The following is a 14,076-nucleotide window of genomic DNA, read 5'->3' on the forward strand; positions in this document are numbered from 1 at the left end:
TATTGGACGTTGATAATTAACAAAAATCTATCAATCATATACTGCTGTGTAAACTTAATGATGAAAATAGTTTAAAGACATTGTTATCAATGATTCAAAAATTCCAATTAACTGTATTAACAAAGTAAAAAAAAAAACATTACTATGAATGACAAAAGTGATTAAACACACTACAAAAATTATAAACAATTGGAATTTATCCATGCATTCTGTTGAAGATAAAATAAAATAGTTTCTAACATGTTGCCGTCTCAGATCAATAGTAAGATATCTAATCCCAGAAATAACGGTAAGATATCCTGCTCTTGCTTTGAGGTGGTGACGATATATAGATTAACAATAGAGAAATTACAAATCAAGTTAAGCTCAGTTTAATCAGTTAAGCTTAAAATATCTTATTTTATTTATTGATTAACCTATATCCTTTTAAAATCTTAATTAACTTCAATTTGAGTATTTTTTTTAGAAAAGTATGGACATAAAAGATCAATAAAAAACAATACATTTGTGAAAAAAAAATCATTTATGAAAAACAATAGAAATATTAAAAGGTAATCAAACACATAAAATGCCCAAATTTGTAAAAAAAAAAAAAAATAAAATAATAATAAATAAATGGGATTTCAAAGAACCCCCTTTTTAATGAAGAAAGTGTGACCTTTTAAATGTGAAGTTGTCAGACAAAAGTCTTCATAACAAAACAAAAATAATGAAATAACAGAGTATTAAATCTTGATCAGACAAAAGTTGATAATAAATCATGTTTGTTTACAAAGAGATCTAACAGTGAAAAATAAAATGCTTTAATGCAAAATTATATAAAAAGTGCACATGTGCAATTTTTTGAAGTATATTTTAGAAAAAAAAATATTCCTTACTACTGACCAATCATAATTACAAAGATTAGATTGGGTGTGAAGCAGGATTTCATTTAGCAAATGAAACACAGTTCATAGTAAAAAACCATTTACTGTGCATCAATTGCAGTTAAATTAATTCTACAAGAAAATACTAATATACCAACATTTTCTAGAAAAAATTAAACAAATTAAAAAAAATCTCTAATTTAAAAAGCTTACTTATAGAATCACATAGTCAAAAATGTAATAAAATAAAGTGCTTTAGAATAGAAAATGATTATAAAACTTTCCGAGTTACAAGTGAAAATTGCCATGCATGGCTATTTATTGTTATTATTGATTTTGTATTACTACACAGTAGAATATCAATAATAATACTGTTATAGGCAGGTAGATGGCAGCATCTGCAGAAATGAGGTTTCGAGATAACTGAAGAAACTTGTTAGAGATTCAATATCTACCATGGGGAAAGGTTGGAAATAGAAGTTTTCTTCCCCGGTTTTTTTCCAGCAGAAACCAAATTTGCAAGCTTTACTATAAAGTTAATGTCAATACATGACAAATATGAAAAAGAAAAAAAAAAAAAAGAGAGAAAAATTTGCAGTTACTGCCCTTTACCTGCCCACAGCAGAATACCGTTAAAACATATTTTATACATTTTTTAAAATTAGTCTTAAATTATTTTTATATAAACATTGAAAGAAATAAAGTGAATTGTATGTTCTTACAGAAATGAGCAAAATCAATGTTTTATACACTTGCCTTTTAGTACTTAGAGGACACTTGTTTTCAATCAGAGCTTGTAATTTTTAAAAATGAACTGTTAGTAGATACAGTGGACGCCGGGTAATTGAATTAACCGCTGAATCAAATCATCAAAATCAGAACAAAATCCAGCTTTATTGAATTAGCGGCTTTATTGGACCAGTCGCTTTATAGAATCATAACTGTTTCGAACAAACATGATTCAAAAAGCGGCGGCCACTGTAGAATAGAGAAAAAAATATCTACCTCTATATTTCAAGAAATTTTTCATAGAACAAAATTCAATTTTAATTAATGTGTATCAAGAATGCTAAGCTGAATATGCTATAAAAAATATATTACTAACCCTTTCTCCATCTTCATTGGTCCAAACACCTTGCTGCACAACACCAAACTCCCCCACACCCAATTCTTTATTGATGACAATGTTGTCCATAGGTATTATGTGTTTGCTTGGAACTTTTATGTTGTTCTTGTCGGAGGTGCTGTCATTGAAATAGATGGAGTTCCTGTCTGGGTCATCCTTATTTTTTGGCAAAATCATCTAAAACAACATTTTATAAATATGTAAGATAATAAATAATGTCTATGAGGTATAAAATAAAGACCAAGAAACAATTATAAAACTAAGGAGTTTGGAAGTACTACATTTTTTATTTAAAGAGACCATATTTAAAATTAACAAAATACAGAATTGCAGCTTTCAAAAAGAAAAAAAAAATCCAGATTGGTTTCAGTTTTTAACAAAATATTTTTTTCTATACATTTTAAGCAACTCATTATTGCAAAAATAAGTAAGTAAGTAAGTAAAGATGAAATAGATTTAATTTGAGTAGGTCACTCATGAATATGCATAAAACAATTATAATACCACTTATCAACAATACGATAATTTCTTGCAAGCATTTTCAACACTCTCTTCCTCTAATAAGTACTTGAAATTAATAGCATATTGTTTAACTTTTAGAATGATCTCAAGCAAAAGAAAAATATGTATTACAAGACAGTTATAGCTTAATAAATACACAGAGGTAAATTATGTTTTGGAACATAATGATAAATTCCCATTAAAATAAGTTAGAATTTATGCTAAAAAGAATTTTATGAATATTTTCTGATTTTTTACATTATGTATTAGGTAGTGCAAAATTTAATTCCGGTCTTGACTAATAAAAAGAGAAATTAGATAACGAACCATTGAAATACTTTTTGTTGCTATGATTAGGTACACTCAAACTGCATTGAATTCCAAATGATTTTTAATCAGATAACTATTTGGCACAAACTCCTAATTCTAAGGTATCAAAACATTACATATCAGTCTCAACAAGAATATACTGACAGATTTCCTCTGGAACTTTATAATTTCACCAAAGAAGTAAAGTTTAAACAGGTTCTGTAACCAACTGCATCAAACTGACAAAAGCTTTTTTTTTTATTTTTTAAACTCATTCCAACTATGTAAGTCCATTTACTCATACAAAGATGCAGTTTATAATAGTTAGAATCATATGAAAATCTTAATTACAAGTTTCGGAAAAGATACTTGAATTAGCAAGATGTGTTTATTTTCAGCAATAATTATAAAAAATAAATAAATAAATAAAACAATTTTTCATTCATGCTTTTAGTATTTTAAAAGACTATTAGACTGACAGTAATTAGGTTTTTTACTTCTGCAATACATTTGTTAAAACAAAATGGAAACACCATATGTGCTCCAGAAGAGCTGCCAGATTAGCATAACAAATATACTTGTATTTGTTTTCCATGTGCCAGATTTACATTAACCCTCATTAAGAACGGTAGAGAAAGTATCTTATGAAAAAGCACCTTGTCAGTTTGGCATTATTAACATTAAAATTACATGCTTGAGTTGACTGCACTGAGCTGAGATGGCAAGTGTAAGGGAGTTAACATCCAGCCTTCTGTTTAACCAAATGAAAAAGCTACAGTCAGCTTAAGAAACATTGCATGCCTATAAAATTTGGGCAATTTTGCTCAAAAATTGATAATACATAGCAGCAACATTTGGTGATGCATCTTGATAAACCTCAAATAAAATATTAATGTAGAAATATATCTTCCAAATTTCAACCAATTCACATTTACATTGGACAGTTTTTTAATCGACAAGAGGACAATACTTAAAAGAATTATAACACTAAAAACTAAATCAACAAATGTAAATAAGTACACATTATTAGATGCAAAAAATGTTTTTAGATTGTTCAGGAGACAATTTAGAGAAGTTCTCATACCTTTTTAAATTTACGTAAATAAGTTTGTGGGCAATACTTTTGAAAGTACTTTCTTAGTCTTCTCATTTCTGGCTTAGCCATCCCTAGCTGCAACAGATCATCATCTTCAACGTATTTCAGCTGGTGCACTGAAGTTACTTTAAGATCATTTTTCAAGGGGTTGAAATAGTGTGAAAGTTCGGCTTCCAACAAGAAATCATACAGTGTGGGCCCCTTAGTAACAACAGCCATTTTAACCTGAAATATAATATCAGGCTTAAGTAACAAAACATGACAGTGGAATACATCATATATGTAGTAGTGTACTCAGAGAGGAATACAAGGGGAGGGTCTTGACCCCCCCCCCCCTAAACAGCTGACAATATTATCTATTCACATTGTGTTCAAACAGTTTGTGAATAAAATATAAATGATTTTAGAAATCTTTCGAATTCATTAATTCATTTTAAAGGCATACTTGCCAACCTTTGAAAGAAACAAAAACAGGAGATTCCACTAGAGGTATATAGGTGATTCACCAGCGACATATCTTCACAACAAAATTATTAAATTATGCTTAAAAATAACATGAATACAAAATTTAAAGTGAAATTCGGATTTTTAGCGGATGTAAGCTAATTAGTAACAGCAAGAAAAATATATTGCAAAGGAATAAAGCAAATGATAAGGAGTGAAATTGCTTAAAGTTCCGTACATTCCCTTGTCCTTACCAAAAAAAAAAAAAAAAAAATAGCTACAAAAATTTAATTACTAAAATCTGGTACAATTCGAAAAAAAAAAATATATATATTATGAAAATAAAATATAAAATAAGTAGGTACAGGATAGCACATGTTAAAATAACTTCAAACTTTCAAAATAATTGATATATTTTCAAGATGCAAAAGGATTGAAATCAGCTGCAATTTTCGGCAAAGCACGTGCTTCGTGAAAATGCAATGTAGATAGCATCCAAAAAATTAATTTTTACTAAAAGAATTAATATTAGGAAAACTTCTTATTCCCTGACATTCCTAGACTAGAAAAGGGCGCTATCTATTGAGAAAAAAAAAATTGAAACTTTTTGATGATAGCTTGAAAAAACTGCAAAACCAGGAGAAAATCGTAAAAAACGGGAAATCGGAAGATGGAAGCAAAAAACAGGAGTCTCCCGTTAAAAACAGTAGAGTTGGTAAGTATGTAAAGGTAAATATTTGAAATATTACTTCTTTTTACTGCTTAGGAAATGTATTAGTAACCTTTTATGCTCTACTAAGTGCCTTATTCCATGCCAATTTCGTGCTTTTTATTAACACACAAGCAATTTCAGAAATGTTTCACACCCATAACCATAGGTTCGTTCATAAGGGAGAGAGGGGGGGGGGGCATTCTTCAGCATGATGTCCCATTAAAATGGTATCTGTATCCACCCATGAATGAGTGTACTATGATACAGAACTATCAAATAGTGCTTCAAGTAAATGAGAATACCATTCCCAGCAAAATTTGGTTCAGTATAGCAACAATGATAACTTTTGAATGATCTATTAATGATTATTACAACTCCACAAAATATTAATAAAATTCAAAAATGACCTTAGGATGCAATTTTTTTTTCCATTACAATTTAAATCAGAAATTATTATTAAAGTTCACAAATTTGTGCATCCTCACCAAGCAGCTGAATCAATGCCTTGTACATCCTATGAACTACAAAGGCATTAAAATAACAAAGCACATAAAATGCTCAAATAGCTTTCAAATGATCATGTGTGAGATGGTAACAAAATATGCAAATGAAATGGAAACATATAAGAATTTAAAACAAGGGAACATAACCAAAATTTTGTTTTCTAATTCAAATTCTGTTATTGAAATAGCATTGTATTAAATGCAATGATAATCCAGATTCGGATCCTGCTTCTTTTTTTTTTTTTTTTTTGAGCAATCACAATTGCTTATTGTTTTCACTTGATTGTATTGTTCACTTGATGTCCTTTGATTTTATTTTCCCACCGCCACCCTCTGCAGCATCACCGTCGACCAGGTCCTCACGATGCTGCTCCTATAGCGAAAGCCGTCTCTAGGTTGCATCCATGTCCTACACACACGCGCATACACACAACTACACACACACAAACACATACACATAGCTACCCACACATTCATGCCTGCACACACACAAACACATATGCCTACACACACATACCCCCCACACAAACACACATTCATATACACAACTATCCACACACTTGACAGCACACAGACACAAACACATGCCTACACACACATACACATACCCCCTACACACAAACACACATACCCCCACACACAAACACACACTCGTGATTGCAAAAAACATAATTTGAATTCAAGATGTAAAAAATTCAAATTAATTTTTTAAAGGGGGGGGGGAGTACACAATTTTCTGATTAGTGTGCACAATGCACAATATGAGCATGCAAGTCAGAAGGAGGGGGAGGGGTTACAAGTGTAATCTGAAGAAAAACATAGGGAGATTTGTTGCTATCTCTCAGTATTTGAAATACAAGTCCCTAACAAGCTTTTTTTTATATACCTATTTTCTGTGCTATTATGGAGAGAGGGGTGTCATGACCCCAATGACCCACACTTTGGATTCACGCTAGATGGTGATATAAAGAGATAATACAAGACAAGCACAATACTTGTTGATACTGGTCCATAAGTTATGCTTGGCAGATGTCCCGGTTTTCAGACAAAATCCCAATATCCCGGTCGGTTTACTTCGCGTGCCGGTAAAAGATAAATTTGATTATACTGTTTGACTAAGGATTGTATGTAATCTGGCAATCTGCCAAGTAAAGACGATTCCATCTGAATGAATCTAGCAGGGAAGATGGGAAAATAGCAATGGAATATTGATACACGCGTTTTATAATGTCACTAGTGCTTTATTCATTTCTTGCATTCTCAAAAATAAAATAAGGGGAAAGAAAAGTAGTTACATGGAAAAACAACAAAAAGAAAATAAAATATTTTCATTTCGTTCAGGAACGTAAAAGCAAAATGGTAAGCTCAAAAAAGTTGTTGTGAATAAATAAATCAATTAACTTTTGCAGTGAGAATATAGATCGAATATACTATAGATTTAAAAAATGTTGCCGTGTGCAAATTTTCACTTTTACAAAACTAAGGCTAAATAATAGAGATGCAAAAGTGCACATCTAAAACAAACCAATTAACACCCCTATAAACTAATAAATACGTCCATTTCCGCCTATAAACCGGATATTAGCCTTTCTATGTAATCGATGGTCAGATAGTAGATGCCCAAAAAGTCAAAAAATAATTAACTGTGAAGGACTATTTAGGATAATTACTCTGTCATGTGTAACATCGACATACAAAATTAATATTGGATAAGCTTGTGAAGATCTTTACTACAAGATCAGAGACAAAAAAGATTTTCTAAGAAAGTTCTAGCGAATAAAATAAGTACATGCAAATATGTTCAAATTTCTATTCCTCATTCAAAGTGTTTCTTCTTAATTGAGTAATATGCAAGAAATAAAATGTTTAAATTTATCAGCTTGTATCATTTATTATTACCCCTGGTTTTGGTTCATAGTTAGTAAATATTTAATCATATAGTATTAAGACAAAACTACTCTCCAAAACACTCTAAAAACCACCAAGGGTGTTCAACTTTTCAAATACATGCGGCGACGCTGGGAGGTTGCAATGAAGTGCCCTGGTTGAACATTTCAAAAATCTGGCAAGCCTGTTCTCTACCATGAAGTTATAATTATTTAAGCAATGCACTGATGCACCATCAAAGGCAGATCCAGCTTCTGGATTTGTAGGGGGTCATTATCGGAACTCCCTTCTGATAATGACCTCTTTGAACCCCCCTCCCCCTCCCGTGTCAAAGTGCAATTTAATGGCTCAAACAAAAGAATATGGACCAAACATTTCACAACATAAGCCCCCCAAAATGCAGCTTTAGGCGATAGTTGACACCTTAAGAGGATCCCCCCTCCCTTCTCTGGATTTCAAAAAAAAAAAAAAAAAAAAAAAAAATTAATCGTAACTAGGGAGTATACTCCAAAATCATTCCCGAAGCTGCATTTTATTTATACTCTTCTGCTTGAACAGGTCATTTATGTACTATTCCCTAATTTGGGGCCATGAGTCAGCCTGGGCGGTGCTTCTACGCTACTTTCTGTCTAAATAAATGCTACGAAAAGAACAGTTTAAAATGCTTGATTTAAAAGAAAGTTAGATTTCAACCCACGTTAATCACTTCTATCGCAACATGGCCTCGAAAATAAAAATAAATGTCGTGGAACAAAATTCTAATACCATGTTACAACAAATCCAAACAAAGGAACCCATGCAAGCACATCAATCCGTCGTTGCTACCATTCATCACACTTCAGAAGATTCTTTTCTTTGCTAACACTAATAAAAATCTTACTAAGTATAAAAAGGTCAAAACTTGTTATTCCACGGTACAGCGCCCAACAGCACGCGCACACATTGCCTTGAAAAGAATTCTATTTATAACCATAAGATCCAGAAGAATCGGCTCCATTCCATCAACGCCGCAAAATTTATCGTCAACTTCAGACCAGAATATTTTGCGGAGGAAAAAAAATAGCTTGTTCAACAATCAACAAAAAAACAAAAGCATTCTTTTTCATAAAAATATATTAGCAATACGCTAACAGAAGTTGTCGTCCTGAATAGTATGCCCCCTCCCCCACCTAAAAATTAAAATATATTCAAAAAAAAAAAAAAAAAAGTCTGAAATAAAACCACATAAATCGCAAAACGATCGACTTATACAGGGTCGATTCCAGAGGTAGACAAAACATAACACTGCTTTAGAGTAGCAGATTTTAAGCGGTGGCATTTTTGTGATGTCAAAAATCTGTCATTTCAAGGGCGTACTGGTGCTTACGTTTACATAGGAGCTTCACCTCCATCAAAAAAGGAAAAAGGGGGAAAAAACAATTGTTTAAACTGAAGAGTATCTGCTTGGAAGTTAATTATCTTTTCCAAAACTTTCAGAGAAGTACTCATGAAGTCGAAATTGCTTTCGCGGTTTTTTTTTTTTAATTTCTCGAAAGAACTGCTTAATTTGCGATAGCTTTTTTTTAATACCTCTGATTTTATTTTTCCAGAAAATAAACCCTTTTTATTCATTTTAAAAACAATATTTCATATTTAAGAAACATCAAAATGCAACTTTAAATAACATCTTCAATGTTCTTCAATCGGGAAGCTTCGGCATCTGCTTCAGAAACGCGACCAGATCATTCAAATAGTGAACTCCTTTGAGAATGTTCTCATCGCATTTCTTTCGAGAGATAGCAACACATTATAAACATTAGATTTCGTATCTGATCACCAGATAAGATAAGATCAAGAGGAAAACTACTGAGATGAAAATACTACTTCTATTTCGGATGTTAGGAAAAGATATGGAATAAAACAGCTGCTGAATAAGGAACTTAATTTAAGTCATTTTTTTTCTTCCGTTTTTGTGCATGATATAGCATTCAATCACGCATGTATATTCCTTGCATTCACACCATGGAAACTTTTCGATATTCCGTTTTCCTCAGAAAATTCATTGCAAAATTTTTATCTGATAGTAAAATGTCATTTGTTTAAACTTTAATTTGTTTATTTTAATTCATAAAAAATACGCATCATTTATGAAATTAGATCCCAGGAATTTTTGCTCTTAGTATTTGCAAAAGTCATGAAATTTTTCACAGCTATTTACAAAGATTTAATCAAAAGAGATTGGAAATTTTTTTTGCCGAAGTTGAACAAACCATAAAGATTTTTCGCACACTCTTAATAATAAGAGAATTCCTTTTACGTGGGCAAATCAAAAAGTCTTGGGGCCTATTTTTTAAAGCCAAAATATGGCTGGGAATACAAAACGAATATGTACACTCCCAGCAGTGACAGTTCCTTTAACCGTACCAGCCGTATCTGTTTTTTGCTCGGAAGAGCGGAGCTGCTATCAGTCATTTAAGATGACGGTCTGTCTCTATACGTCTACAGTTTATGAGCAGCGAAGTGTTATTCGTTTTCTATGGAGCAAGGGACAAATGCAAACAGCAATTCGCAGGGAAATGCTCCCCACGCACGGGGAAAAGTGTCTCTCTTGGAGACTCATTTGAAGAGACACAAGGGGCGTTTGTCTCTTTTGCTCCAAGAATAAAACAAGAGAACGCGAAAAGTTGGGTGGGGGTGGAGAGTCACATTCGACATCAATGTAATATATTAACAATTAAAATTTTAATGTACAAGAATGAAACAATTATGTCAACTTTCTGCATAATACGAAAAGTCTGAAGCGGCTAGATTCCTATGTGGTTTTTTTTTTTTTGGGGGGGGGGGAGACAGGGATTCAAAAAAAAAAAAAGCACCAATCTTGTGAATGAACACCCAAGAAAGAACTTTTAAACCTTTATTTTTTTATTTACCAGCTATTCATTCACTGGGGGATGTTCATTTACAGATCGGTTTACCCGAAATAATGAATTGTTGTTTTATTTTTTCGCTAAAAAAATTAAAAATAAAATAACTGTAACATACTCTTTTTTTTCTCCTTCTCCTATTGGGAAAGTGTTTTGAAACTTGGGATTTGCGGCTGTGACAGCAAAAATTTTCGGATGCTCTCTCTCTCTCACTCTCACACACACAAAGTTGCCGCTAAAAAACTTTTTTGAATTAAAAAAAAAGGATGCTTATCGGAAGGAAGGAGGGAGAAGAGAGCTTCAAGATCGAGCGCGGGTCAGAGAACGAGAGTTCTCAAGGCTACCGTATTTATAGAACAACTGAATGAGGCAGGTCATCAACACAAAAGAGTCGACAAAAGTGGATACGCCACCTTTCCAAGCTCTCCCACCCCCGAAAGGCGCTGAATCATCCCGAGTTATTCTCTCCTTCACATGTCTTCACGCTGCTTGGAATGTACTGGGACACCCCTATCCAGCAGACATCTTCGGCGATAATGCAATCTTGAAACATAAGAACGATAATAAAGGTGTTATCCAGCCTTTCGTCACATACGCAAGTAGGTCATCACAGTTTGCGAGGAACAAGGTAGAAGAGCTAGTTATTGTTTCTAAGTCTTTCCTTCTTTAGTTGTCTTACTTTGAAACAAAGTAGTGTGAATCAAGAAAACTTTGGTTAATATATTTTTGCAGCAAATTAGAAGTTTACGGGTCTTCTTGCCGAGAATAATTATCTTGAAAATAAGCGTATGTTAAATTTGAATATGTTCATATTTATTACATGACCAACGTTTTGAGCTTGTAAACTTAATATCGTGCAAGCAACTTACCGATTTAGTTCACTATTAAAACAATTTTGAGAATAATCTAAGAGCAAAGAGACGAAGTAATTTTTCAAATGTTTCCAAGTTTGATGACTGTTTTAAATGATCTCAAAAAAAAAAAAAAAAAAAAATGCTGTTGTCTACTAATTTTTTTTACACTAACATTTAAAAATTGATTTTAGCTTATGAGCAAAGAAATTGCCTTTGTCAGATGTATCGACAGGAAAAGCGCTTATTCAAGTGCGGATCCAGGCATTTTTCAAGGGAGGGACGATTGATTCCTTTTACATACCTTTTACTACATATTCTGGTTTGCAGTGATGCTCATCACACATTTTTCGGACTTCAGTTTTAAAACATTTACGAGGGGGAGCCACGAACATCTCTTCCTTTCACTTCAACATTAGCAAAGACCGCTTAAAACAGCCGTTTTTTGAACTTCAATATTGAAATTTGACCAATGGAAAGTCCCTCCCCTCCCTTGTATCAGAGGGAGAGGAGGGACTTTGAGCTTACTCCACTAGTAACTAACAAGCACTTAATACTAGTAGTTTCCCAGTATGTAGCAGTACACCATATTCTTCTAGTATTATTTATTTCACATATGGAAGAACACATTTAAAACATTCTGTGTGAACATAATTTATTTGATATTTGATAAGGGATCTAGAGGGGAGCAAGTCGAAGAACTTAACTTGCTACGGGCGGCAACTTCTGAGGAGCGGCAAATTTATCCTATTTATGTTTTTGTTTCGCTGAAACTTGATAGAAAACTTATTGGAAGCCGAGTAAACATGGCAGTTTCAAATTCTTTCGGAAGAATAGAAGGTTCTGCCAGGGCCGACGAGAGGTCATGCTAGCTTAGTCGGAAACTGGGAGACCGGCTCGGAACTGTAGTAGTATAAATTTGGCAAGTTATAGGGGTGGAAGAGGACCCGGCGACCAAACTGACAGGGGGCCCTGGATTCTACACTGCAAGGTGTGAAGCACTAGCTAATTAGGCTAATAATCTGAAAATACGCTGAATTTCAATACTTTAATGCTTAAGTTTTTGAAACAGGTTCATTTGATAACTAAAAAATATTTTACGCACATTGTACGACAGGCCTTAGACAAACGCGGTTGCAGGGGATAAGTTCGGACAGAAGGAAAGGAGGTTGGGGGGGGGGGGGGGGTTCTGCGGCTCGGTAAAAAAAAAAACATTAAAATCGCGTTTTAGGGACTTCAAATTTCGCGAAATGTTTGCTAGTAAGCTACAAAGCCCGGAAATGTTATCTCCTCATACAAATCCTCGATTTGTGCTCCCCACTTCCCCACTTTGCGATTTTGTAATTACATTAAAAAAAACATCCATTCTAAAACCAGAAGCTGACCCAGCCATGGGCTTAGGCTGTTGTGGAACAACGTTTTTTCTTCTATGTATTTTTATTTTAGTCCTCTATCCAAACAAATCCGTTTCACTTAAAGTATAGATAGCTCCAATTCCCCAAACATGCTACACATAAACCACTAAAATTAATTACATGAAACTTAATTTTAACACTGGCACGAAGGAACGACTTTTTAAGATTGGGCACATTAATTAGTTTAGTGTAGAGATCCTATATACGGAGCGAGTACGGAGAGATTGGACAACAGCGTGCCGCTGTCCGCCATGTTTAGTCCAAGTGTTGTTAGCTCGAAATGCTGCGCTGTGTGAATTTCTAGATTTCTCACGGAATATAGGACATGAAATCTTTGAAGAATAGACTGATTTTTCTTCTCCTTGTATTTTCATCAAACGGAGTGAGCACCAAGTCTGGCAATCTGGTGCCAATCATTTAATATCGTCATAGCGGTTACAAAGAATTTTTTTTTTCTCATAAGTTTGTTCATAAAGGTAGAAAACAAACATACATTTTGATCTGCACATTTCATTTCATTTTAATATCATAACTAGCTTCTAATTTTTTCGATACAATGTGCAGTGATATTTGGGGCAGAAGATGCATTACGGTCTACGGGGAGTGAGCATTTTGGACATAAGATGGCCGCCGCTCTGAAGTTGTCCAATCTCTCCGTATTTAGGTTCTCTAGTTTAGTGTTGATGGTCCTCGCTGGATTAAAAGATGAACCTGTCATAATCTGAAGTTTAAATTACTGCGACAAAGACCAATTACAATTAAAAATCAGGTACTTATGAATTTTTATTATTATTCAAATTGTTGTTATGGTGGTGGTCCACTCAGGCAATTTGTCATAGCCAAGCGAGCCATGAAAGCACACATTACAGCTGTAAATCAATCTCTAAAATTCTTTCCCGAAGAAAAAAATTAAAATCTGAATGAACAAAATGCAAACCGTCCGCAGTTTCTAGATATAAACTAAAAACTATTACGTAAAATATTTAACGACAACTACAATGACGCATGTATCTATTCACCATATAAGAAAACTAAGCTTCAAACTAACATTATTTACAGCTGCGCATAAGACATACACTATTATAACTCACTCTACATTCAAAATAAACAAATCGCAAACCATTTGTTGTGTCCATCTGGAAGAAAGTAAACAAAGCAATGAGTTTATTCCCTGTAAATGTGGGAGATATCAAAAATAATCGGGACAAAGCGTAGTTAGGTCATTCCGACGAAAATGGTACATTTCATGTCCGGCACTTTTGGATTTTTAACAGAAAATTTGATAGTCAATATGATTTAATCATATTTTTTTCTTTATTCTTCATGCAATTTTGTATCATGAGGTATTTTCTGTATTTAATATTTTGATTTAGGAATTTAAAAAAAAAATTATGTTAAGTCAAAAAGGCAAAATTTTGATGTCCCAGCTTCAAAACAGTGACAGTTAAAAAGTGATTTAAGTA

General features: G+C 33.1%; 1 protein-coding gene across 1 annotated transcript in view; it reads right to left on the reverse strand.

Moving 5' to 3' along the window:
- The window catches only part of LOC129229557 (activated Cdc42 kinase-like), a 71,376-nt gene that overhangs the window by 36,099 nt on the left and 21,201 nt on the right, over positions 1 to 14,076 (reverse strand). The window contains exons 2-3 of the mRNA XM_054863883.1: positions 3,887 to 4,123; positions 1,972 to 2,169 (exon numbers count right to left, since the gene is read on the reverse strand). Of these exons, the coding sequence (XP_054719858.1) occupies positions 1,972 to 2,169; positions 3,887 to 4,117 (429 nt within the window). The 5' untranslated portion in view covers positions 4,118 to 4,123. The remainder of the gene's footprint in view (positions 1 to 1,971; positions 2,170 to 3,886; positions 4,124 to 14,076) is intronic.

This window comes from Uloborus diversus, chromosome 9 (assembly GCF_026930045.1).
Source record: "Uloborus diversus isolate 005 chromosome 9, Udiv.v.3.1, whole genome shotgun sequence".
In the NCBI taxonomy this organism is placed as follows: domain Eukaryota; kingdom Metazoa; phylum Arthropoda; class Arachnida; order Araneae; family Uloboridae; genus Uloborus; species Uloborus diversus.